Here is a 27,250-nt window from a genome sequence, read left to right as displayed (position 1 = left end):
TTTGTATTTGAAGGTCCTCGGTAAAGTGCAATTAATTAAAGTCCTCCACTGTAGCCATGATCTGATAAATTTCCATGTATAAAAAAATTTGGTAAGAAAACGAACTCCACAACAAAAAAATTCAATTTAAATTGAAAAGAAATGTTTTTAAGATTACTAATATCAGGAAAACGTATATGAAAAGTAAAGCACGTTAGCATTTTTCAAATTTCCACTCCCATTCGTATCAAGCTCAAGCCATTTGTCAATTCATAATGTTTCAACTTTTAAATTAATTGATTTTTAACATTATACCTATTCAGTCCTATCCATAGATAATACCCTAAACTATCAGCATTTTGACAAGCTGAAGCAGTCATCAATGATCAATCAAATCTTGACATTACAAAAATGAAAATCCTAAAACTTAACCGTGAAAACTGAAAATAATTAAAAGATCAATTCACAAACACAGAGAACAAAAACGATATGTGTATTTGTGATAAATCTGAAAATAAGTAACATAACATAAGCATTAAATTTATGTAAATTTGAATATAAATACAAATAACTTACTGTAAACAAAAATAATGCACATTAGTAGTATCTCAATAAAAAATCAAATACTAAAATCTATACACTATGATTCCATCTAATACAATTTGCGTATCAGAAGAAGGTCCAGCTAATGCTTTAGCGCTAAATAAAGATGCAACACAAGTCGTAATAGCCGGAAGAAATGGTAAACAAACAAAAACAAAACAATTATTTTAGTTTTTCTTTGAAATACGTGCCAGTCTTTTTTTTCCAGTGTTCAAGGTTTTTTCGATTGAAGAAAATGATTTCACGGAAGTGTGTAATTTGAGAGTAGGAAAGAATTTAAATCTCAACTTTTCGTCCATTGATGTGGCCTGGAGTACAATTGAAGGTAATGATTTTTGATATAGCGTATATGGCGTAAAAGCTCTACTCGAACCGATAAGGTCTAAACCTCTATAATATATATGATGTTACAGTTCAAACCAGAATGAATGTTTGCTTAGACGTAGAAAAAGGCAAGATAGTTGTACCTATCTGATCAGGCTTACAATGCGTTCTAACTCCAGTAAATGGCTGTTGACTATCTCAAGATCCTGTGATAATACTCGAGAGGATACCCATTCTTAATGAATCCCTTAGTTGCCTTTTTTGACAGCCACAGGATAAAATGAGGTGAACCCACTGTAAGCAAACACCACACTGTCAGAAATATTAACATTTATCAGTCAAATACATCTAAAATACCATAACTTTATATATTTTTAAAATACTTCACTGTTAAGTATAGTGTACTTAGTACAAATTTTAAATGTACTTTTATTTTGATTAGATAATATTTTAAATTCCTCTTAATACATTGCTGTAACCATAATTTAAACACTAAATTATTTCAGAGAACACACTAGCAACAGCAGCTACAAATGGTGCTGTGGTAGTATGGAATCTTGGGAGGTCGGGTCGCTCAAAACAGGAACATGTATTCTCAGATCATAAAAGAACAGTCAATAAGGTAAGGTCAATAGATAATACTTTAAATAAATTATCCTCTAATTCAGCGGCTCTCATGTGCTGTGACATGAAACATTGGTGAGATTTAAAAATACAATATTTTTAACTAAGGCAACCCTTTTGTAGGCAGCGGCTTGGCTCTGCCCTTGGCATTTCTGACATTCATGAATGGCGGTAACCACTCACCATGAGGTGGCCGTCTGCCTACAAGGGTAGTAAAACAAAGGGTTGCACTATAGGTTACATATGGGATAAATATACAACTGTGTTAACTGTATGTTTATTAGATTAGTGGTGTATAATTTATGAAATGTACTTAGGTCTACCTTCACTTCAACTAGAAAAAAATTGCATGTAAGCACATAATGATAGATATATGTAAGGGTGATATGAATTTATAGACTATATCATTCTGTCTTTGAGTAAAAAGGTTAAGAACTTCTGCTCCAATTGAGCTACATTTGAAGTACAAAGTTCTGCATTGTTTACTATCGGAAAATCTACTAATCCAGAAACTGATTATTTTAATCAAGATGACATGATTTATATATTTTTTATTTTATAAAACAATCACGCCACGTTAACTGGTCCCGTGATAAGTTCGTAAAGAACTTGTGTTACAAGTACCAGATAACGGAAATAAATGTAAGATTTTTATTATATTTATCATACAAATATCTTCCCTTGGCGGGATTCGAACCCGCGACCCCTGTATGTAGTGACCATGTCACTTACCACTACATCAGACGGCCGTTAATATATATATAATAATTTAAAGTCTTGATGATCTTTGTACTTGTATGAATACTGTTAGGATAACTAATTTATTCTGCTATCATACAGGTGAGTTTCCACCTTACTGAGCCAGCACTGCTTATATCTGGCTCTCAGGATGGGATGATGAAATGTTTTGATCTTCGAATGAAGGAAGTTGCTAGAACTTTTATAAGGTATTTAAGCATAGTGGAAGAATTAATATTTTATATCATTAATTTGAGAAAATCATTAATTAATAAAGTCACAACAAATTTACACTGTTCAAACTGTACCTGTCATTTAGCCCTGTATTAGCTGAGTAAAATTAATTGGTTATTTAATAAAAATGTTAATTTTAAATTGGTAATTTTAAAAATCATCTGATGTGAAATTCTTCATTTAGAAATAAATAAAGTAAAATGTAGTAAGTTCTAGTAAATGTAGTAAGTAAAATGTAAAAGAAAAATGTTTTGAGTTTAAATAAATTATTAATTAGAAATTTTGAATCTCAGCAACACGGAATCAATCCGGGACGTCCAGTTCAGTCCCCACCAGGCCCACACATTCGCGGCCGTCTCCGAGAACGGCAACGTCCAGCTGTGGGACGTGAGGCGCCACGAGCGATGTCTCCAGCAGTTCACCGCTCACTCGGGCCCGGTGTTCGCTTGCGACTGGCACTCGGAGATGCCTTGGCTTGCCACGGCCTCCAGAGACAAGACAATTAAAGTGAGACTGATGCTTTGTAATCGTTATGAGCCCACAAGGGCTAATCCCATTGAAGTCTATTTCTAACGCAAACCTATCTGTTTGTAGGTAAGGGTAATGTAGGGTACTAACAACTCAGGATGTCGTGACATTTTAAAAGCAGTTGAGACTTCAATTGTATTTCTTACTGCGGTAATCGCTTAACAGCATGCGGGCCGTGAACGCGTCTGAAAATTCACGCCAATAATAATTAGTATTAGGAATTGCCAGGATTTATAACTGGTGACGTCACGCCAGACGCCCTTATCTAACGACCTAGTATTTTATCAGCATTAAAACGTGCAAACGTTGTGATTGTAATATACAAGTGTGGCCTGTTGGTCGCGGTCCTGTATATACGATCTAAATTTATATTAAAATGTTCTTGCTGTGAACTAAGGAGATCACTGGATAATGAGAAGCATTCTCTGAGTATTCTGCCGGCACTCCACGACTACTATATACACTCGGGTGCAATGAAATCGCACATCTGTACATTTTTTGAAAAATATTATTTACTTCTTTTAATTTAAAAAAATACATATATTTTTTAACATAGGGTTAAAGGTTAGTTCAATACCTATTCAATGATACCATATAAGTGGAGATAAGGTTACTTTCTTGAGGAAAATAAAATACAACAACAATTTAATCTTTATTACAAAATGATTACTCAACTAAACCGTTTAAAATTTGGGGATTAATAAAAAAAAAAACACAAAAAATACTGAAAAATCATTTATTAGTAACAAGTATTGCCCCCTCTTGCCCGAATTACAGCTTCACACCGATTCCCCATCGACTCTATCAAGTTTCTGATAAAGTCTTGTGGCATGGCGTCCCATTCCTCTTTGAGCGCATTTTGTAGCTCCTGGAGATTAGCTGGAGCACTATTTCGACCTCTAATTTTTCTTTTTAATTCGTCCCACAAGTGTTCAATCGGATTAAGGTCCGGGCTCCGAGCTGGCCACTCCATCACGGGTACATTTACTTCTTGTAAGTATTGTCTCACTATCGCAGCGGTATGAGGTCTTGCATTGTCATGCATAAAAAGGAAGTTACTTCCAATTAAACGGCCAAATGGTACGACATGTTCTTGTAGAACTTCCTCTATGTATCGTTGAGATGTTAGACCTCTTGTTTGTCGCCTAATATTGGCCCCAACGATGAAGACAAGCTCTGTTTTTCGTTCGAGTGAGATACCTCCCCAGAACATACACGAACCACCGCCGTATGCTACACGTTCTGTGATGCAACATTGGGAAAATCGCTCTGAGCGCCTTCTGTAGACCCTTCCACGTCCATCATTATCATGAAGACACATTCTGGACTCGTCTGAGAACAGGACTGCTTTCCACTGTCCGGCTGTCCAGTTGACGTGTTCTTGTGCAAATCGAAAACGAGCCCGGCGGTGAGCTGGCGTCAATTTAGGGCCATTTGCTGACCTATGCGCAGTCAAACCACCTTCGGCAAGTCTCCTTCTGACTGTCCACCTGCTGACTACCACTTCACGCACCTGTTGAAGCTGCTGTGCAAGTTCAACGGCAGTCAAACGACGATTTCGCAACGCTGTCGTTACAAGAAATCTGTTGTCGCGCTGTGTTGTAGCTCTTGCTCGACCAGATCCTCGTCGCCTTTCAAAGCCACCAGTCTCCCGATAGCGCTGGTACACACGACGAACTGAATATCGGCTGATATTCAGTTGTCGAGCTAAAGCACTCTGGTTCTGGCCCGCTTCAATTAGAGCGACGACTTGAGCGGCTTTTTCCGGAGTAGTATCCATATTTTTCAGACAAATGCAATTGGAGTCACTAGAGGTCTTATCATGTTAAGCGTTGGCTTGCAACTGATGACGTTTTACACAAAACATGCCTTTTTATACCTGCAGTTGGTCTTGCAAACTGCAGTGAGTTGAGGGAGCAATTTTTGGAGTTTGCTGTTGTCGTTTTGTTTCAGCAGGCAGGTAAACTTATCATGTCTTATATGGTATCATTGAATAGGTATTGAACTATCCTTTAACCTTATGTTAAAAAATACATGTATTTTTTTAAATAAAAAGAAGTAAATAATATTTTTCAAAAAATGTACAGATGTGCGATTTCATTGCACCCGAGTGTAGATAAACTATAACACATTTCGATGCCTCCAAAGAACACTACTCTAACTCAAAGTTTTGAAATTTTCGTTTTTCACGCAAATCGCTTCACTATTTTAAAAGTATTACAAATTCATTATTGATGGGGTTCGAAGCAAGAGTAAATCAGCTAGTTATACAAGAAAAAAACATAAATATATCTGCAATAATAAAGATTTTATCAACTTTTTTTGTTTAAACTCTCCTGTAAACCTAAGAATTTGGAGTTAGAGTAGTGTTCATTGGAGGCATCGAATTAACGAAGGCCCACTGAGTTTCTCGCCGGATCTTCTCAGTGGGTAGCGTTTCCGATCCGGTGATAGATTCTGCGAAGCACTGCTCTTGCTAGGGCCAGTGCTAGCAACGCTCCGGTTTGAGCCCCGTGCCTCACCTACATGTTAGGGCGAAGCTGAAATAGCCTCTCAAGGTTATCAGCATAGGTAGAAAAAAAAAACGAACTCTTGGCGTTCCTACGACGTCACCACTTCCAAAACAATAAGCAGATGCTTTAGGTGTTTTTGAATATAGTTCGCTAGCCTGCGTACGGGTCTTAAAGCGCAAATAAGAGCTTCATTTCCACTTATTTAAATCTTGAAATTATAAGCAATCTTAAATACACTTAATAGGCAGCGGCTTGGCTCTGCCTCTGGCATTGCTGAAATCCATGGGCGACGGTAACCACTTACCATCAGGTGGGCCGTATGCTCGTCTACCTACAAGGGTAATAAAAATAATAATAATAATAAATAAGCAGACACACCTAACAACACAGACCACGGTTGCATTTAAACTATCGCTTTCCAGACATAGATAGGATCCTAATACTAACACCTTAACGTCTAAGGTGCCGTTTTCGACAGGTAAAAATGAACCTTAAAACATTTGCTATAACTTCATTTTCTTTGTCTCGATATGTGAGACGATTTAAAGTCAGCGTTGATAACCCAGATAGGTATAGGCTATCTTCATTTGAATCCTACTCATTGTTAACGAATTGATTATGAATAGCTGTTAACGATTACGTCTGAATTTCATCTCGATATGACTTAACGATTGGAGTTAGGCTCCGCTTAACGTCGTGTGGGTGCGAGTTGGCTGCCCGTCCTATCTAATAAAAATGCGGAATAAAGCCTACCTCTTACAAAAGCTAACCGGTGGATCGGCAGTGGAGTTCGGAACATGCGGCACACACATATCATTGAAGTTTCAATTGTATTTGAAATATAACAACTATCTCAAAACACAGTCACTCGCGGGAGGGGCCTAGAAAGAACGTAGGCCTCGACCTGCTTCGAATGAAACTCATATTTGTCTGGTTATATTAAAATTAATTACGTTTACATTAACCGTGTAGTGTTTTTAGGTATGGGACATTCACGCCAAGCCCAACCTAGAGCACACTATATACACGATAGCGTCCGTCGGCCACGTCAAGTGGAGACCGCAGAAAAAGTTAGTATACGCTACGTTTACTGATTAAAGGCTTCGTCAAACAGAACGCATACTTAGCGCTGCGTTATAGCGTCGCGTTTTGACGTCGCGCTCTTTTCATATGACACAAATTGACTAGACGAGCCCAACGCTCCTTGACGCAACGTAACATCCGCCAAATCATAGTGCCTTTCGATAGGAGTGTGAGAATTTAAAAGTATTAATTAGTCGAGTGATTCAGATGTGGAAGAATTGTTACACTGGCGCTATGTTTGGCAGTATATTACCATAGTAGTACACAACATCTCAGCGTCATAGCGCGCCGTCAGTTTAGCGTTCTAACGCGCGTTAAGTACGCGTTCTGTTTGACGAAGCCTTTAGACCAATACGAGCTGGTCTCTGGTCGTCCCTGCTCACGCGGCAAGTGCACGTGCAGGTACCAGGTCGCGTCGTGCGCGCTGGTGCTGGACTGCGCCGTGCACGTGTGGGACGTGAGGAGGCCGCACGTGCCGCTCGCCACCTTCGCCGAGCACCGGGACGTGACCACGGCCATCGCCTGGCAGAACGACCCCAACACCTTCCTGTCCACCAGCAGGGTGAGCCTGCACACCTCTTGGCAATATGCGCGTCTCGCATTCTCGCTCTGTATCTGATCTGTGAGTGCTCCGCATCTGTAGGGTGGTTTTGGATTCCAGCGGATACCAGCCTTCGCTAGCGTTCTAATTAAGGTTTAGTTAATGACGGCCTATACAGGTAGATCACGAGCTCCGAACCCAAATATTAAAGTATGTAGGTATTGGTAAAAAAGGGTTCTGTTTTTTGTGTGCTTAATCAGTGAGTCACTTTTGTTTCCAATGTCCTACTTAACCGAGTAAATAAATATTATGTCGACTAACTCTCCGAATTGTTACTAATCTATGGCCGTTAAGAATCTTAGTCGATATTCTAATATAAAATAACTGGTGCTGGTCGAAAAAGAGTTAATTTTGCTGTCATTAATATTAGGTAGATTTTCCATCGAGTACTGCGCTTTAATAGATACGCCGATGGCATTTCGAATATCGGCGTTGCGCAGTAATATTAATCGAGCGTTCGTATTAAACACAGATAATTTATAATTTTTGTGGGGGGGGGATCATCTGTGGTACGAAATGAACGTGACGTGCCTGCAGGACTGCAGCCTGTACCGGCACCGCTTCTCGGAGGCGGCGCACCCCGTGCTGTGGGCCAACCCGCACGGCGTGTGCGTGTCCGCCCGCGGTGACGTCACGCACGCCGCCCCCGACTGCCCCCTGCCCGCGCTGCACACCAACCCCGCCTCCGACCGATACGTACCTGGGCTCGGGTATGACACACCCCCGCACCGCACCGCACATATACTTACTTTATTTATTTTAGTTAAATCATTGTGAACACCGTCTGGGCTAATGTCAATTGACACGTTACACATTTACAGGGTGTTTGACCATTCTCGGCTTTTAGCCATTAAACTGACACTACGGCGCTAACATGAACCATTATTCGTTTACTTCTTTTTTTGAAATATTTGTGTGGACATCCCGCGATGAGTAATTCTAAAGTCCGTCAACAGCTATTATGCCAAAAAAAAGGGGAAATCTGTTGACAAACAGAAGCATCAATGGTGCAAACTGTTTTGTCTGTGTCTATTAATGTACACATTAATTAGACGTTATTGAGGAGAATACATTTAAACCCCTCAGCCGAAAGCAGCCGACCGCAGGCTCGCTGCGTCCGCAGGCTCAGGCCGCACTGGAGCGCCTGTTCCCCGGGGGCGCCGCCTCCGTCCTCACCAGGTACTCGGGCGAGGGTCGACCCCCGTGCTGCGTGGTGGCCTGCGCCAAGGAGTACAAGATGAGAGGCCTCCCCACTCACGAGCTCGCCGAGCACAACGCCAAGGTCGCCAGAGCCTACAACCGGCACATGGTGCGTATCCACTCCCCGGGACTGTGGCGACACTGTAGCGGCGCTGTTACCGCGCGCGGGCTGGCTCTTGCAGGTGGGGCACGTGTGGGAGGTGGTGCGCTGCGTGTACGGCCGGCCGCCGCCCCGGGAGCCCCCAGAGCGCGAGCCTCCGCCCCCGCCGCCCGCACACACCAACAGGTACGCGGCCCGACACGTGCACTGAGCGAGTAGTAACATTCGTACAAAGCATTGGTTTACGAGTTTAAATATGTTGTCCAGTAACGCAGTGGAAGAAGAGCCCTTAGAGGAAGTGGAGCAGTGGGCGGAGACGCAGTTCCACAACAGCGGGGTGCTCGGCATGCCCACGCTCAGCATCTACATCCCGCCGCACAAGTACAAGATACGCCACGACGGTACTAGCCTGCGACCGCTTCTGCTTGTCACTACAATTAAGTCGCCTCACCTGCGCGCTGCGACCGGCCGTGCAGGGAGACCTCTTGAAGCCAATAAAACAAACCAATGCTTGCCACCGGTCTTTACGTGCCTATATATATACATACCTACTTTATGGGTGAAATTTCAATAAAGTTATTCCTTTGTCGAAGCAGTCGCTTGCACATTGAAGTTGCACAGAAACATTAGTCGAGGAGTGATCCGCGCCATACTTATGATTTTATTTCGACACTGTCGAGGTAGTGTCCCAGTATACACGTCTGATTGTTGGCTGGATGAAACTATTCTTCACACTTGATTTAACTGAACTGTAGCAACTGGTGCATGTGGTCCAGAGGGGTCGGGCTGGGTGTCGGCGGCCAGCGCGCACTACGTGGATGTGGAGACGGCCGACTGGACCCTCCCTGAGGAAGCTTTCCCTCTGCGCGCCCCTCCGCCGGCCCACCAGCCTTCCATACTCGACACGACGCACGGTAGGTCGCGCACACACACACACACAGACACGCGTGACGTCACTTCCGCTATAACAGGTTCGTGGTTGAAGGTCGCGCGGCTGCGGGCGGGGCGTCCCCCGGAGGCAGCTCGTCACCGGGGAGCGGTTCGAGCGGCTCCAACGGCTCGGCGTGCACCGCTCCACCGAACTTGGAGCAGACCTCCAGCGCGTACCCCGGCGCCGCCACGGTGAGCTGCGGGCGGGTGCGGGTGCGTGCGGGTGCGGGCGCGCCCGTAGCCGCCTACAACTATCCGATATAAAATAGGAGCGGTCGTACTACCGAATACTATTCACAGGATAACATTACCATCGTGATCAATAGCAAAATCTATTTTAACGAAAAGTATAGAATTACGCTAAGTAATATGAAGTCATTTAAAAAAAATCAGGTGACACGTAGGGACAATGACTTCGCGTACTCATCGGCGACTCCGACGGTTGTGATGGAAAAATCAATTTTAAGTCTTTAAATTAGGTCTACCTTTTATTTTTTAAGTTTCGTAGGTAGATATTGTTCATGACATTACTGGTGGTAGGACCTCTTGTGAGTCCGCACGGGTAGGTACCACCACCCTGCCTATTTCTGCCGTGAAGCAGTAATGCGTTTTGGCTTGAAGGGTGGAGCAGTCGTTGTAACTATACTTGAGACCTTAGAACTTATATCTCAAAGTGGGTAGCGCATTTACGTTGTAGATGTCTATGGGCTCCAGTAACCACTTAACACCAGGCTGTGAGCTCGTCCAACCATCTAAGCAATAAAAAAAAAAGATTAGCAAGTTAATCGTTAAACTCCACGTAGACGGACCACCTTGCGTCCTGAGGTCGACGAGGTCAAAGTGTTAATAACATTGCACAGTTGTGTCGCGCACAGCCGGAGGAGGGAGAGTCGGGTCCCCTGTGGGTGGTGCACGAGGCGCTGCGCCCCCACGTGGAGCCCGCGCCGCTGCTGGCGCTGGCGCTGCGCCACCACGCCGACCTCGGCGACGTGCAGACCGCCGCGCTCGTCATGATCGTGCTGCACGAGCACAGGTACCGCCGCGCCGCCGCACTACTGCACTACCTGCTCCGGTACACCTGGTGCGATGATGGTGGACTCTGTTGCAGGAGCGACTTGTTCCCGTACATAGACGAGGGTCTGCAGGAGCACTGGCTGCTGGGCTACATCGAGTTCTTACAGAAACACAAACTGTGGAATGTCGCCACTGAGGTACCAGTCACTGTATTACTTAGTCTGGCCATAAATACTGTTACAATTAAAAATAAACAAAATATTAAATTTGAATATACATATTACATTGAGTTTTCCCATTTTGGCGCCAATACATTGTGCAATATTTTGCGATATTAAAATGGAGTGGGATGACAAAGAGAACCGAATCGCTGTGATTGCATTACACAAAGTAGGTATGGAGCCAAATGCAATTTTTAAAACTCTCCATACGCTTGGTATTAGTAAAATGTTTGTGTACGGAGCTATTAATAAGTGCAATGACACCTCCTCTATTTGTGACAGAACCTCCCGATCCACTAACGGTGCTTCTAGGTACTTCAAGCACCGGTCACCGTTCTCGTCGAACCCGTCGCTTGCGACGAAGGGCTCGACGGGTAAATTAACTCTCAGACACAGCCCACTGAGTTTCTCGCCGGATCTTCTCAGTGGGTCGCGTTTCCGATCCGGTGGTAGATTCTGCGAAGCACGGCTCTTGCTAGGGTTCGTGTTAGCAACGTCATCAGGTTTGAGCCCCGTGAGCTCACCTACAAAAGTTAGGGTTACGCTGATATAGCCTCTCAAGGCTTCTCAGCTTAGGTAGGAAAAAAAAAAAAGTGACAGAAAAAGATCTGGCCGTCCACGTAGTGTTCGCACGAAAAAGGTGGTCAAAGCAGCAAGGGAAAGAACTCGAAGAAATCCTGTCCGAAAGCAAAAGATTTTATCTCGGGAGATGAAGATAGCACCTAGAACCATGTCGCGTATTTTAAAAGATGACTTAGGACTTGCAGCCTATAAGAGACGTACTGGTAATTTCTTAACTGATAAATTAAAAGAGAATAGGGTGGTAAAATCGAAACAACTACTGAAGCAGTACTCAAAGGGAGGTCATAGAAAAATTTTGTTTACGGATGAGAATTTTTTTACAATTGAGCAACATTTTAACAAACAAAATGACCGTATTTATGCTCAAAGCTCTAAGGAAGCTTCCCAATTAGTCGACAGAGTGCAACATGAGCACCATCCGACTTCAGTGATGGGTTGGTGGGGTATTCGCTATGAAGGAGTGACTGGGCCATACTTTTGTGAAAAAGGTATCAAAACATCGGCACAAGTGTATCAAGATACCATTCTTGAGAAGGTAGTGAAGCCCCTTAACAACACCATGTTCAATAATAAAAAATGGTCCTTCCAGCAAGACTCGGCGCCAAGTCATAAAGCTCGGTCTACGCAGTCTTGGTTGGAAACGAACGTTTCGGACTTCATCAGAGCTGAAGACTGGCCGTCGTCTAGTCCCGATCTTAATCCGCTGAATTATGATTTATGGTCAGTTTTAGAGAGTACGGCTTGCTCTAAACGCCATGATAATTTGGAGTCCCTAAAACAATCCGTACAATTGACAATGAAAAATTTTCCCATGGAAAGATTGCGTGCTTCTATTGATAACTGGCCTCAACGTTTAAAGAACTGTATTGCAGCCAATGGAGACCACTTCGAATAAGATGTTTAAACTTTATTTTTTTTATATTTATGTATTAAACTAACACACTGTAAAAGTAATAAATGTTATTTGCAATAGATTTATTTTTATTTTTAATTGTAACAGTATTTATGGCCAGACTAAGTATATACTATACAACTCTAATAATAAACAGGCGATATATTTAGCTTTCCCATTCGGCTTCTCGACCGAGTCGTTAAAGTTAAGTTTAAAACATAAATTAATAATTGTGTCTTACAAGACTACAAAATTTTTAAATGATTTATAACATGTGTTAAATCCGTTATACGTCCGCACCCAACAGCGACACTGCGGCGGTGCCAACTGTTCATCGTACGATTTATGATCTTTGTGTAGTTACTGGCAATAGTGATGTTGCGTAACACTACCTAGTCTCGTATCTCGAGAGTCGTACAAAGACAGCTGTCCAAGTGATACGACATTGCAGGTGGTGCGGTGCGCCTGGCTGAGCAGCGTGTGGTCGTTGTCCCAGCAGTCCAGCAGCGTCACGGTGTGCTGCGGGCGCTGCGGCCGGCGCGCGCGGCCCCGGGCCATGTGCGACCGCTGCCTACCCCACCCCGACCTGTGCGCCGTGTGCCGACAGGTAACACTGTCCCCCCGACTCGAGCCCCGTGCTGACAGGTAACACTGTCCCCCCGACCACCAGAGCCCCGTGCTGACAGGTAACACTGTCCCCCCGACTCGAGCCCCGTGCTGACAGGTAACACTCCCCCCCGACCACCAGAGCCCCGTGCTGACAGGTAACACTGTCCCCCCCGACCACCAGAGCCCCGTGCTGACAGGTAACGCTGTCCCCCCTGACCAGAGCCCCGTGCTGACAGGTAACACTGTCCCCCCGACCCGAGCCCCGTGCTGACAGGTAACACTGTCCCCCCGACTCGAGCCCCGTGCTGACAGGTAACACTGTCCCCCGACCCCAGCCCCGTGCTGACAGGTAACACTGTCCCCCCGACCAGAGCCCCGTGTTAACAGGTAACACTGTCCCCCCGACCCCAGCCCCGTGCTGACAGGTAACACTGTCCCCCGCGACCAGAGCCCCGTGCTGACAGGTAACACTGTCCCCCCGACTCGAGCCCCGTGCTGACAGGTAACACTGTCCCCCCCGACCAGAGCCCCGTGCTGACAGGTAACACTGTCCCCCCGACGCGAGCCCCGTGCTGACAGGTAACACTGTCCCCCCGACCCGAGCCCCGTGCTGACAGGTAACACTGTCCCCCCGACTCGAGCCCCGTGTTGACAGGTAACACTGTCCCCCCGACCCCAGCCCCGTGCTGACAGGTAACACTCCCCCCGACCACCAGAGCCCCGTGCTGACAGGTAACACTGTCCCCCCCGACCACCAGAGCCCCGTGCTGACAGGTAACGCTGTCCCCCCTGACCAGAGCCCCGTGCTGACAGGTAACACTGTCCCCCCGACTCGAGCCCCGTGCTGACAGGTAACACTGTCCCCCCGACCCCAGCCCCGTGCTGACAGGTAACACTGTCCCCCGCGACCAGAGCCCCGTGCTGACAGGTAACACTGTCCCCCCGACTCGAGCCCCGTGCTGACAGGTAACACTGTCCCCCCGACCAGAGCCCCGTGCTGACAGGTAACACTGTCCCCCCGACGCGAGCCCCGTGCTGACAGGTAACACTGTCCCCCCGACCCGAGCCCCGTGCTGACAGGTAACACTGTCCCCCCGACTCGAGCCCCGTGTTGACAGGTAACACTGTCCCCCCGACCCCAGCCCCGTGCTGACAGGTAACACTGTCCCCCCCGACCAGAGCCCCGTGCTGACAGGTAACACTGTCCCCCCGACCCGAGCCCCTCTACTCCAACTGTAATTCGACCCCCGTGGTGCGGCAGGTGGTCCGCGGGCTGTACGCGTGGTGCCAGGGCTGCTCGCACGGCGGCCACCTGGAGCACATGCGCCAGTGGATGGAGAAGCACCAGCTCTGTCCCGCCGGCTGCGGACATCACTGTCAACTAGGCTGAAATACTCCTTACAGAAAATGTTACTCTACAAAGTTTCTTCCATCATTGTATATCTTAGTTATACATCTTTTATAAAAAGAACATTTTGATAAGAGATTTATTTTGTGTAAAGTAAATACTCCTTTGTTATATTTTTTATTTACATTTAAGCATAGTTTCTGTTAGAATAAAATCTTAAAAATATGTGTTCGTTAAATGTAACCAATCTATTGAGACCAGCAACCTAAACTAGTCCTCGTCTACATTTGTATACATTTGTGCGATCTCTCTGGGCGCGAGACCTCTTGTGAGTCCGCGCGGGTAGGTACCACCACCCTGCCTATTTCTGCCGTGTAGCAGTAATGCGTTTTGGCTTGAAGGGTGGAGCAGTCGTTGTAACTATACTTGAGACCTTAGAACTTATATCTCAAAGTGGGTAGCGCATTTACGTTGTAGATGTCTATGGGCTCCAGTAACCACTTAACACCAGGTGGGCTGTGAGCTCGTTCACCCATCTAAGCAATAAAAAAAAAGAGCCGTTCCCGCCGCCACCGCGTGTGGCTTCACGAGTTACTACGGGTTCCTCCTGGAGCGTCACTCTAAGCGGGCGATGACGTTCACATACACCCTCCCCCTGCGACCTCCTCTTTCAAGACGAGCTCACGTTCCCCCTGGTGTTAAGTGGTTACCGAAGCCCATAGACTTCAATAACAAAAAATGAGCACTACCGAAATTGAGACAAGAGTTCTTCAGTCTCAGTTTTATCGGTACAATTATTACAGTACGCACGTAATTACTGCTAACTACATGTGATTGTTTGTCTGTAGTGTATGCAGTACGGCCATCCCATGTTTAAACAGACTAAAGTTATCTAACTTAAGGCTTTTATGGAAATTTATTAATATATTTACAGATTGTACAGATGCTATGTTTTTGTATTGAATATATTTTGTGAACAAATAATAAAGAAAACAACGCAACGTATGTAATCATGGTTTTATTTAATAAGTATTCTTATTTACAAACTGTGTTTTGAGTGTATCATTGACAAGCTGACCACAGTAACATCTTCATCGGCGGTCATAGGATTAGGCTGTTCAGATATAAGGGAGGTCAGATAGTTAACGTTAGTAGTGGAGGTGCTCGGTGACTTAGTACCGGCCTCCACAGACCCCGCCACTCGCCTCCCCCGGCCGACCCCGGGCGGGCCGCGGCAGGCGAGTCGTGACGTCTGCGCAGTGGCTGGAAATTACTTCCTTTATAAGTTAAACTAAGATATAGAACAGCACGACAGTTTGCATCTACCTGCGTCGTCGGGGGCGGGGTCCTCCTCGGCTGCGAGACCCCTCTTCACTCGTGACATCTGTCGGATAAGGGTCAGGAACGCCTGTCAAGTAATGGCGAGTCAGTTTACGGACCGGTCAGGTTATAATCTAATTACATGCAGTTAATTTACATTGGAAACTCTTTGTTGACAACCATAAACAAGCAGATAAGCTAAACTTAGCTACACGGCGTAACGCTCATGTATACAGCTCGAGAAGAACACAGCGAAACGTGTCTAATTTTACTCTCTAGATTGAGAAAACCCTTTTCACCGGAAGGTTGTAACGTCGACTGTACTGTACATAAATGCTCAGTAGCAGCAGACATTAAAAGGTATGTCTGTACAAGTTCTACAGGTAAAGTACCAAAACTGGCGGTACTGAAATCGGTTCAGCAAAAGAACTGAAATAATGACTAGTCTGGGCCAATATGCATCAGCCGACATTGTAGGGAAATATAATAATGAAACGGTCGTACGTCCTCATGGGAGCCATTCTCAGGACACCGGTAGCTTGATTGATAAATGACAGCGTATTAGCGCTGAAGTGCATGTGGGACTTAGTTAAGTGGGTCGACACAATACCTGACCTTAGTTCTTAAAAGATATTTTAATTTTAAGCAACCCCCGCACAACAATTGGATTAGCAGTAAAGTCTTGACAAAAATGTATTTTCATCAAAATATAATAATAGACTTACTCTTTAAACTCTAAACTTAAAAAGAACCTCACTTAAATATCAATAGGACTGCATTCGATTGTCACGCGTCATCTAGTCTACTTTAGTTAAATGTCTTCTTGACAATTTTATTCGACAACACTACCTAATTAATTTAAAAAATGTTCAAAATCAATTTATTTCAACTATGTTAATGACGGAACACTTTAAATTAATGCTGTTAACACTATTTTGGCAGTAGGTCAGTAACGGTGATTGCTTACCGTCGGGGTAGCCGCATGCGGATGAGAATCGAGATAGGTAGCTGAATTGGGCAAATGGAAAAGTAGCAAAAATTGGCCTTTTTTTTTATTGCCCTTGTAGGCAGACGAGCACACCGCCCACCTGATGGTGAATGGTTACCGTCGCCCGTGGATTTCAGCAATGCCAGGGGCAGAGCCAAGCCGCTTAATACTCTCCACAAGCCTCGTTTGAAGAAGGACATGTCATAGCGCTCGGGAAACACCCTGGAGGGGAGCTCATTCCATAGTCGGATGGTACGTGGCAAAAAAGATCTCTGGAAACGCACTGTGGATGATCGCAGTGACTCCAGGTAGTATGGATGAACTCTACTCCGGTGGCGGGCGGTGCGATGGTAAAAACGAGATGCCGGTATCATCTCGAACAATTCCTCAGAGGCTTCAGTAAAATAATCCGGTCTGAACCGTGTAGGAGACTTCAATGAGGATATTCCCGGCCACTGAGGGTCTAGTCAAAAACTTAATTCAGGACGGAATGGAGCAACGTCTCGGGTTAAGGTATACCAAGGATTTTGTGTGAAATTACTACAGACCTTTACTTGAGTTTCTCACGGGCGTTTCGATACCTGAGAATTCCTACATTATATAAACCTGGCTGGAGACGGAACCTGCGGATTGTACATAGAGGCGACGAATGGAGCACAAGGGATTAATGAACACAAAACGTTTTAAGGGTAAACGATCGAGCAATTTGCCTTTCAAAATGTTTTTTAAATAAAATAACATTTAAAAGTATAATCAATGTCCTCATTGAACAGAGTATAGCTCATAGTGTATCCGCCGATAAAGAGGAGTGGAGGTTCTCTTTACCATGGGCAATGTAATCATATAAATCTTGCGTCTTCACAGAATCCAATAATCAACAAACATGTTTAAAATTTTTCGCTATAAAACCATGTCACGCCAAAAAGCATAAGCACATTGAAAAAAGCAGAACTTTTTCGAACAAAAATAGGCAAAACCGTAGGCAGTACTTACCAATGGTGATACCACAATATTCCCACACTTATTTAGACCAAAGGCAAACAGACAACATGCAACAGTCACCTTTTTATATAAATTTTAAATTTCACATTTATTTGTTTAAGCCCCCAGTAACAAATAACAAAGAAACTCTTATGAAATACCGGATTATATCAATGTTTTTTTTTGTTGCAAGATTGTTTAAACAATTTTTATGGTCCAAAATTTGCGTTGTGTTATCCATTTCTCAATTAATTGTTGTGGCTTCGAACACTAAGGTATTGTGTACGTAGCCAATCGCCATGAAAACTAAACAGGTTGTTACCAACGTTTGTGTATGCCTTTAATATACTGGATAGAAACTGTGATGGGATGAGACACTTCTGTTCGAAAACATCATTTCTCTCTCGCTCACTTTCTAGCCACACAAGGGAAACCACTATTCATCCCTCCGTCAATTCATTACAATTATTGTACAATTTGTACATCACTTTTTTTGGAATCCAAAAGCGAAGTAGTTAACGTTTCCTGTTTGTGTTTATACTCATGGGTTTCGTCATTTTAAGTTTAATTATTAATTGACATTAACTTTTCAAATTTCATTCACAAAACATCAATCCTTAAACATTAAATAAACGCTAAATGCACAGAGAAACAACACATATATTGCAAATCCTTATATTTCCTTGCATATAATATCGTTTATATCAATCTCGGTGAGAGTTATACATACACTTAAACATATGCATGTGAATATAAAAAAATATGAGTTTGTCTCGCAGAGGAGCGCCGATTTCGACGCGGCCGTCTCCACTGACATTAACTTAAACACATATATTATGTCAGTAACAGCGAACCGTGAGCACCTGTGAACACCGCTAGCGTAAGGGGACTATCAGACTTAATGCAGCTAATGTAATACGTATGATTTATAGCTTTAATGTATCCGAATTTATGAGAAATGCAAGATCGACCCACGAAAACCTTCCGAACACCGAAATTTGGCAGTTGTGGGATGTACAGTGTGGCCCACGGTTCCTACCGTACGACGTTTGAAATGCTATAATATACTGCAATGCATTACAATAAACAGGATCCAGGAACATTCGAGATCTAAATGAAATGGTCCAGTAACGTCACAGAGTGTTGTGCTCTATGAAGTCCGTGGACAGTTGGCGTCTCACATTCGACCAGTTAATGGAAGAGTGCCCGTTCAATCGGTCGGCTCTCTGAACGTGAACTACCTTGTCTCATTTATTCATCTATATCCCATAAAACAAACCTCCCATCGACAAAAAAATCAGTATGTTATTTTGTTTGTACAGAATTGCATTGACTTGAATTGTTTGCATTGACTTGTCGACAATATTTCTACTAAACCACTTTTTCATCTTGGACTTGATGTAACTTTTTGAACGGACACACCTCAACATCATATTTCAATATTATTACTCTCAGCAAAAGTTACTCTCCGTACAAATATTGGAGGGTAGAAGTTAGAAGCGCCATCTCGTATGGGGGACAACTTGTAAAAGTGTACACCTGTAAACAGCAAATTATTGTTGGAAGACTGAACTAAATAGTGCTAGTGTAGGAAATGGAAAAGATATGAATATCGCAGTTTTAAACAGAGTCAAGTGTGCTGGGTGGAAGTGAAGTGTGATGGCGCTGTTTTTAAAAATCTTTCCACTTGCTACAGTGGCGCCACCTTCATTGGCTTCCTTTCAGCGAACACTAGTTAATACACTGAGATGGTGCTTCCTCACTTCTATTCAACATACGTACAAAACAGAATTCATTTCACTTTTGACTAATCAAAAAGACTACGTAGTATGTACTCATAATTTCATTGACATTCGCAATTAGCTAGCAACATTCTAAAATTGATTCTTTTGAAAACATCGATCGACATAGCAAAATCACTAAATATAGGCCCTCAATTTGACAAACGTAAATTCGACAGGCCGCAACGCGTGCGTACTCGTGAGCACGTAACTTACATATCACTTTCTGAACAGAGAAAATAGTGGTACGTGCCAATTTTCGGGACAACCGCTTTAGAGCACGCGCGGTGACGTCGACACGAGAGCTTAACACATTCAAAGAATGTTTTAATGATAATTATTATAATTTATTGTGACTTTGTTCCTGTAAGTAATACAATAAAATTCGATAAACAAAAACGACGTTTAAACATGTATTTTCGAATGTGCTGAAATTCAAAATTATGATTACGCTTGCAGGAATTTCACATTATTTAGTACACGGCCGCGCCCCCCGCTGGCCCGCCCCCGGACCCCACGCCGGGTTGAGCAGTGTCGGACCCGGGGGTACAGTGACGTCACACGCGAATACTAAAAAATGTCTATACTAATAAAATGTCTGCAAGCCCAATCACTTTTAACGTTTAATCTTTAACTTAATAAAACTAGAACTTAAAGTAAGATTGTAGACACTAGAAGACGTACTGATAATAATAGTGCTTACATAGGTACATTTATTGTTTTCAGCAAACAAATTAAATAATCTTAATACTAATTAAGAATTTTTGAGTTTCCGAAATAAATAACACGAAAAATCGATTTATTTTAATCGATACAAAACATGCAAGCACAAGCTTAGACTTTAACAAGAATATTTAATAGAAAATAATAAAAAAAACGTCTTGTCGAATACTGATCGAATGGCATCTTCATCCTTTTATTTTAATCATAATGCAGAGATACCCTAACTTTAGGATAAAAACAAATATATATACCGCAGTAAAGTGTACGGCATTGGGAGAATGGGATCGTAGAAAAAAGCCAGTTTTGAACATATTCAAATAACAAAGTTCCAAAAGGTGCCACTTTTCATAATTCACTTAAGACGCCATCATGATGCGTGAGTATTCAACAAAACGCCAGCACCACACACACCGGACATTGTTACACCTACACTTCTTGCATATACAGACAACATTCTAACCTCAAAACACGTGTTCAGTTTTCTTTCTTACTTTTCTCGTCTTATTCCATTAGCTTACAAGACTTTGACCGGCGGAGCCTATTGTCGAGGACAGACCGGATAACAATTCAGACGCAACCGTGTCATTGACAATGCAAATACACTGGCAACAGACTGTCAGAACTACTTACACATCGAGGGGTGAAAGTTTATTTGGTTTAAGCGACATTTCACTTAACACGCGACATTTATCTTTGTAATTAAAGGTCTGTTTTATTTGGCACTAGCGACCCACCCTCGCTTCGCTTCGGAAACATTAAATTTTATTATTGATAGCTGAGTTCCATGATATTACCAGCGGTTATTGTCGTACCGCGGGTGACGCCGCGGGGCTAAGCTAGTCTAAAAAACCCTTATATCATCAGCTCCTTACGTTACTCCTTATATCATCAGCTACCTATCAGTGAAAGTTTCGTCAAAATCGGTCCAGCCGTTCCAGAGATTAGCGAAAACAAACAGACAGACAGACAAAAATTGTATAAAATGTTATTTTGGTGTATGTACCGTACATATATTCATATTTTATGCATGTAGTAAAAAGTGGTTATTTCAATATTACAAACAGACAATCCAATTTTATTTATATGTATAGATTAGTATCAACAACTCGATGTTTTTAATTGATCTCCACTTAAGTTTACCACATTCAAATGGCTAAAGAAGTTTTTTGTTATGTGGTATTTTTACCAAATTTAAAAATTTAAATGTTTCTCCTGTAAAGTTGCAAAAATGTCGCTTAAACCAAATAGCGTTTCAACTTTCACCCCTCGATACATTGTTTAGACGTGGGCATCACTCAACTGCTTTATATCGACGGACGTCATTGTCATATTTTACAAAAATACCGTCCAAACAAGATCTGGACGATATGATACATTACATCGTCGCGATTGATAAGATTACAGATAATAATTTAGTTTCGATCTCATATAGATTACGGATTGTATTATTAAGTACTCGATTAAAAATGAATTAGACATTTACAAGAAATATGATAAGTGATAAATAATTTTCTTTTAAGGCAACTTTTCTTTCAATGTATCTATAGAATAACATTTCTAGCTGGTCACTTGTCGCGGTCACCCTACCTGTAGGTGACAGGTATACCTCGCAATACGGAATGAAATAAAAGTATTTAAACCAAAAAATACCATATTACAAAAAACATATTTAAATAGGGCATTTTCATTTTTCTCAATCGATTGCAACTAGTAATTCTGCTATTTTAATCATTCTGTATACACAGTATTCCCGGGAATACAGCCTAAGCTCCGTGTTTTGTCTAATGTACAGTGAATACTTGTCACGGGTGTATGATCTGTACGTATGTATGTAAGGACTAGCTTTTGCCCGCGACTCCGTCCGCGTGGAATAGTTAGTTTGGCATAACGATAAATTTTACTCCCCACTTTATTAACGTAGAAAGTGAAAATATTTTTGAATTATAGAATGTTAAGGAGCTATTTAAACCCCTATTTTGAAACATTTATTGGTGTTCCACTTGTATTGGACTTACCGTGATGTTATATAGCCTATAGCAGCGGTCGGGGAACTTTTTTAATGATTACCCCAAAATATTTTTGTGTAAGTGTATATTACCCCATGGCGAAGAACAAAAAAAAAAGAAATCACTTCTTTTTAGTATCTTTCATATTATAGCCCCCATGATAATTTTGAAAAGAAAACAATAACTAAAAATTTAACGATTCTAAAGAAGTTTCACTTCAATATATACTCTACTCACAAAAGTTTCATTTTTACAACAAAAATTTAATTTTACCCCATTTGGGGTAATTTACCCCGGTTCCCCGACCGCTGGCCGATAGCCTTCCTCAATAAATGGGCTATCAAACACTAAAAGAATTTTTCAAATCGGACGGAGATTAGCGCATTCAAACAAACAAACCCTTCAGCTTTATAATATTAAGTATAGATTTACAGGAAAGCCTCAAAATGATGAGAAACAAAACTGAACGCGTGTAGTGAAGCGGCAACACGAGCCTGGCACAAGCGCGTACAGACCCGGACGTTCCCATTTCGTGAAAGTCGAATTTGTGACTTTAACAAACTTCTAGAACTTCCGTTTTTTTTTCACGGAGCACGGTCGATTAAGAATTATTTATTTCTAATAATAAATTAGAGTTAATTCCTACTTCTTTATAATAATAACAATAAGAATATTGTTAAATAATCAAAATTCAATGATTTGTATTTCGCTTTAATCAAAGGGCTAGAATATTGATGATGATTATATCGTTAATACAATTATTATCGAAACATGTTAAATAAGAAAGATACGCATAGATTTTAATTAGCGCCCAGGGAGGCCGAAGTTGATCGTTATTCGTACGTCCGCAAGTCACAAAATCGTCTATCATTAAGCCCATCATACATCAAGGAAGTCTACAATATGACACATTTGAATTTCTTGCTCTTTTTCCCCTTCCCTCCCTCGCCGTTGGTCGCGCGGCTGTCGTCAGACTTCCGCGAGCGGATCTCCCTCATCAGGTCGAAGAACACCTGCGCGGACACCACCGTCAGCACACGAGACAACACACACCCGCCACCAGGACCATATCATTTTGTTCACAAGGAAATCAAGAATGGCGCATAAACCTTAATAGGCGTTTATTTTTTTTATTTTTTTATTGCTTAGATGGGTGGAAGAGCTCACAGCCCAACTGATTTTAAGTGGTTACTGGAGCCCATAGACGTTTACAACATAAATGCGCCACCCACCTTGAAATATAAGTTGTAAGATCTCAGTATAGTTACAACGGCTGCCCCACCCTTCAAACCAAAACGCTTTGCTGCTTCACGGCAGAAATAGGCAGGGCGGTGGTACCTACCCGCGCGGACTCACAAGAGGTCCTACCACCAGTACAAAACTGACAACTTTATTTAAAAAAAAAACGATTCACTGAAATTAATTTGAGTGTAAAGGTAATAAAATATTGAATTAAAGAAGGCAATTAAATCTGTTTATTCAAATACGCGTGCACACGCAGCGCACACGTCCTAGGGTTGCACTCTAAATGTTTCAATATTTGTATTTATTGTAGTAACAATTTGTACAAATAAAAAAAGAGCGAGCAACGCGCCTCGACATTTCAGCAAAGCCAAGCGGAGCAAGCGCTCTGTGAAGCTCAACTTAAAACGAACAGTAACAAAAGCTGGTGCAAAGCTCAGGCTTGGCTTTGGTGGAAATGTAAAAGTGTCGATTCGAAAGGACACTACCGACACGCGACTAGTGACACGTTCCAATCGACTATTAAAAATTATATACCAAAATATTTTGTAATAACGAGTGAGGCTTATTGTTTTGAGATACATTTTGTCAGATTTATATATTTCAAAGTATTTCATTTAATTAATTAGTAAGTATACGCTGTTGCTGCTTGTACAACGTCATTTCAACGTCTGTATGTCAAAGGCTCTCCGATGAGCAGCCCTGAGCTCGTCGGCACGTGTACAACAATGAGACAAACTTTGCCTTAGGAGCCGGACAGACGAGAATATCTCATCTTAATAGATGTGACGCGACGTAATGCCTAACCTTTGAAAGTTGACAAAATATCTCCAAAAACAATTAACCTTCGTATAATTAGGTACAGTACCGGATTGTAGAGATTGAGGAGCTGGTAACGACAGAACTAGTCTAGGGCACCTGTGAGTACTCACGTCAAGTCGACTTGGGATAATCCTCAAAACTGTGCGTCAGTACCGGCAGTGGAGCTTGCTGGGAGGCCGCCTTCCTCGAAATAGCCAAGTGTTTCGTTTTCGGGCCGGCTCGCAATGGGTCTCGGACGTCACGTTTCACAGTCAGTGACAGCATCGTAGCGACCCCCAGGGATGCGGTAATCACTTACGAACCCGTCCCCACGCACACCTCGTTACATATTTATCACAACAATTTTCATAACGACAAGCGGATATTAAATCTCTCACATAATTAATTAATTACAATTGCCTATTTATATTTCTGTAATACAGTCTAATCGTAAAGTGGATATAAATAATAATTAATCGATATATCTTATCGTACGGGACAACCCTAATCCTAGATTAACTGCTTATCAGTCGTTCACCGCTTAATACCATTTGTGTTAACAGATTCGTTTTTATTATTTCCATAGAATGTGGTTGTGCTCTTGTTTAATTTCACAACTTGTTATTAAGAATAAATAATTGAGCCAAGCACACCTAATACTCCCATAATCACATGAAGCACGAAATAAAAATCAAACTGCTTAATTCAAATCTATTCTCAGTAACAGAAAACCCTGTTTCTATTTTTCCAAGTTATTCTTCCTAACTGAAACAATTAAAAGGCTTACCTGAACATAAACCGCAATCCATCCAATATTCTGAGTTGTCTGGCAGGCTGCAGAACATGAACCAACATAATTCCATCTAGATAATTTTGAGAAGAAATGATTACCTTACCAAGGATATTGACCTGTGGCCTATTCCCCAATGTGGTTTCTGCTGGACTTATAAAGACTCTAAGTACTAGAGCTTAAGGAAGAAGTTACCTTATCGACGTTGTCCCTAGTTTTCGCCGAGGTCTCGACGTAGGGCACCTGCCAGTTGTGCGCCCTCTCCCTGCAGGTCTCGAGCGGCACCCGGCGCTTGTCCGCGAGGTCCGACTTGTTCCCGACCAGCAGGAACGGAATGTTGTCATCGTTTTTAACACGAAGGATCTGCTCTCTGTAAAGGAGTGGCAGTCTGGTGTCTTACTCCTGCCAAACTTCAACTCCCGAAGCCGTAAAGAAAAGCACGAAGGCCGCTTTTATAGATGTTAAAACGATCTTTAGTTCGCAATGATGAGTATAAATCTTCATAGTCAGAATTTTTTGAGTGAAATTCAATTTGTAAAATTCAAAAATTCAAAATTCAAAATCATTTATTTCAACTTAGATGTCAGTATGACACACTTGTTGAATGTCGAAATGCAAATAACAATGTTAACTCTACCACCGGTTCCAAAAAAAGCCACAGTCCTGAGAAGAACCGGCGAAACAAACTCAGCGGGCTTTTTTTTTCTTTTTGTTTTTTCTCAAATATTTTCTTTTTTTTAAATAAATAGAAATATTCACAATAAAAGAAAAAACAAGTCTAAAAAAAATATAATAATAATGAAAAATGAAAAGGCCAGGAGCGAGCGCCTCATTCCCACGTAGTGCCATCTAGTAAATAATCCTTAACTTTATAATATGCCTTGTTGCACAAACGTTCCTTAACAGTTTTCTTAAATCTATGAACAGGTAGTAGTTGAACGTTTAGTGGGATCTTGTTGAAAAGCTGTACACCCAGCCCCCTAAAAGAGTTGCTTATTTTCTTAATTCGAGCCGCCGGCAACGCAAGCCTATGTTTGTTCCTAGTGTTCACATTGTGCAAATCGCAGACTCTGGGGAATTCTTCAATGTTTTTACGCACGTACAATAAATTTTCAAAAATGTATTGGGACGCTAAAGTTAGAATTTTGATTTCCTTAAACTTGTCCCTCAAGGATTCCCTCGGGTGCATATTATAAATAGCACGAATAGCCCTCTTCTGCAGGATGAAAATCGTTTCGACATCGGCAGCATTGCCCCATAGCAAAATGCCATAGGACATAACACTATGAAAATAACTAAAATAAACCAAGCGTGCCGTATCTTCATTAATATACATTCGTATTTTTTTTACCGCAAACGCTGCAGAACTAAGCCTACTCGCTAACTTGCATATGTGAGGACCCCACTGCAGCTTAGAATCAACTGTTATACCAAGAAAAACTGTCGAATCCACAAGCTCCAGTGTCTCTCCACTTACAGTAATATTAGTGTCAACTTGTCTAACATTAGGTGTGGTAAATTTTATACATTTTGTTTTTTTGTTATTTAATAACAGATTATTAACACTAAACCAATGTACCACGCGCGAGATAGCATCATTCACATCGTCATAATCTTCCAAATGTCGTTTAATTTTAAACAATAATGATGTATCATCAGCGAATAATACGACCTCGTGACGGGTTTCAATAAACTTAGGTAAATCATTGATATATACAAGAAATAGGAAGGGACCCAATATGGAACCCTGAGGAACACCCATATTAAGTAAGACACCGGAAGATCTCGTTCCTTTAACGTCTACCTTTTGGATTCTTCCGGATAAATAAGATTTAATAAGTTCTAAAATGTAGTAGTAAAAAGTAATGAAAATGAATTCTGGAAGCGAATGATCAATTCTTACATTACCTGAACTCCTGTGTGGCATCGAAGCTCTCAGGCTCAGTGATGGAGAAAACGCAAAGGAAGCCCTCGCCGGATCTAAAGTAGTTGTCCCTGATGGCGGCATAGTCCTCCTGGCCCGCTGTGTCCAGGATATCGATCTGGACTTCCTCTCCATCCAGGACAACCTGGACATTACATCAAATGAATGCGTACGTTATGGCTGACCTGAAGGTGATATATGCTCAATTGCAGCATAGATATGACAAGTCTACTCCTTTCGTTATGCAATTAATAAACTATATTTCAATATACTTGGTGACGATGGATCGTAACGTAAAGTCAGAACAAAGTATCCTCCTATTTACTGGTGGTAGGACCTCTTGTGAGTTCGCGCGGGTAGGTATCACCACCCTGCCTATTTCTGCCGCGAAGTAGAAAGCGTTTCGGTTCGAAGGGTAGGGAAGGGTAGGGCATACTTGAGACCTTAGAACTTATATCTCAAGATGGGTGGCGGTATTTAGATCGTAGATGTCTATGGGCTCCAGTGAACACTTAGCACCAGGTGGGCTGTGAGATCGTCCACCCATCTAAGCAATAAAAAAAAAACTTCT

General features: G+C 42.3%; 2 protein-coding genes across 10 annotated transcripts in view; one reads left to right on the top strand and one right to left on the bottom strand.

Moving 5' to 3' along the window:
* Positions 1-381: 381 nt before the first annotated feature.
* Positions 382-15,128, top strand: Wdr24 (WD repeat domain 24). 6 transcript variants are annotated; one of them, XM_089729336.1, is made up of 17 exons: positions 382-721; positions 791-907; positions 1,413-1,528; positions 2,371-2,477; positions 2,796-3,009; positions 6,525-6,613; positions 7,029-7,188; positions 7,765-7,937; positions 8,314-8,536; positions 8,610-8,713; positions 8,795-8,928; positions 9,304-9,441; positions 9,513-9,649; positions 10,333-10,490; positions 10,566-10,668; positions 12,618-12,773; positions 14,037-15,128. In XM_089729336.1, the coding sequence occupies exons 1-17, from the start codon at positions 622-624 to the stop codon at positions 14,163-14,165; spliced, it is 2,358 nt and encodes a 785-aa protein (XP_089585462.1). In that variant the 5' UTR covers positions 382-621; the 3' UTR covers positions 14,166-15,128. The 6 variants fall into 6 exon arrangements, with proteins under 6 accessions (XP_089585462.1, XP_089585461.1, XP_089585460.1 ...); XM_089729335.1 differs by having other exon boundaries at positions 10,318-10,490; XM_089729334.1 differs by having other exon boundaries at positions 9,283-9,441.
* The window catches only part of Rala (Ras-like protein A), a 24,709-nt gene continuing 12,585 nt past the window's right edge, over positions 15,127-27,250 (bottom strand). For 3 of the 4 annotated variants that reach the window (XM_089729343.1, XM_089729340.1, XM_089729342.1), the window contains exons 3-5: positions 26,664-26,824; positions 24,951-25,125; positions 18,072-22,935 (exon numbers count right to left, since the gene is read on the bottom strand). In XM_089729343.1, the coding sequence (XP_089585469.1) occupies positions 22,819-22,935; positions 24,951-25,125; positions 26,664-26,824 (453 nt within the window). In that variant the 3' untranslated portion in view covers positions 18,072-22,818. Of the gene's footprint in view, positions 15,532-18,071; positions 22,936-24,950; positions 25,126-26,663; positions 26,825-27,250 lie in introns of those variants that run through there. The other variant, XM_089729341.1, reaches the window with a different exon arrangement.

The sequence above is a fragment of the Bombyx mandarina genome, chromosome 08 (assembly GCF_030267445.1).
Source record: "Bombyx mandarina strain Sakado chromosome 08, ASM3026744v2".
NCBI lineage: Eukaryota > Metazoa > Arthropoda > Insecta > Lepidoptera > Bombycidae > Bombyx > Bombyx mandarina.
This window is presented reverse-complemented; position numbering and strand designations above follow the sequence as displayed.

Bases quoted from the DNA above. Each gene is read 5' to 3' on its own strand.
- Wdr24 (XM_089729333.1), top strand. From the start codon at position 622: ATGATTCCATCTAATACAATTTGCGTATCAGAAGAAGGTCCAGCTAAT. The intron at 908-1,412 runs GTAATGATTTTT...AAATTATTTCAG, and splicing joins GGCCTGGAGTACAATTGAAG to AGAACACACTAGCAACAGCA. The intron at 10,491-10,565 runs GTACCGCCGCGC...ACTCTGTTGCAG, and splicing joins ATCGTGCTGCACGAGCACAG to GAGCGACTTGTTCCCGTACA.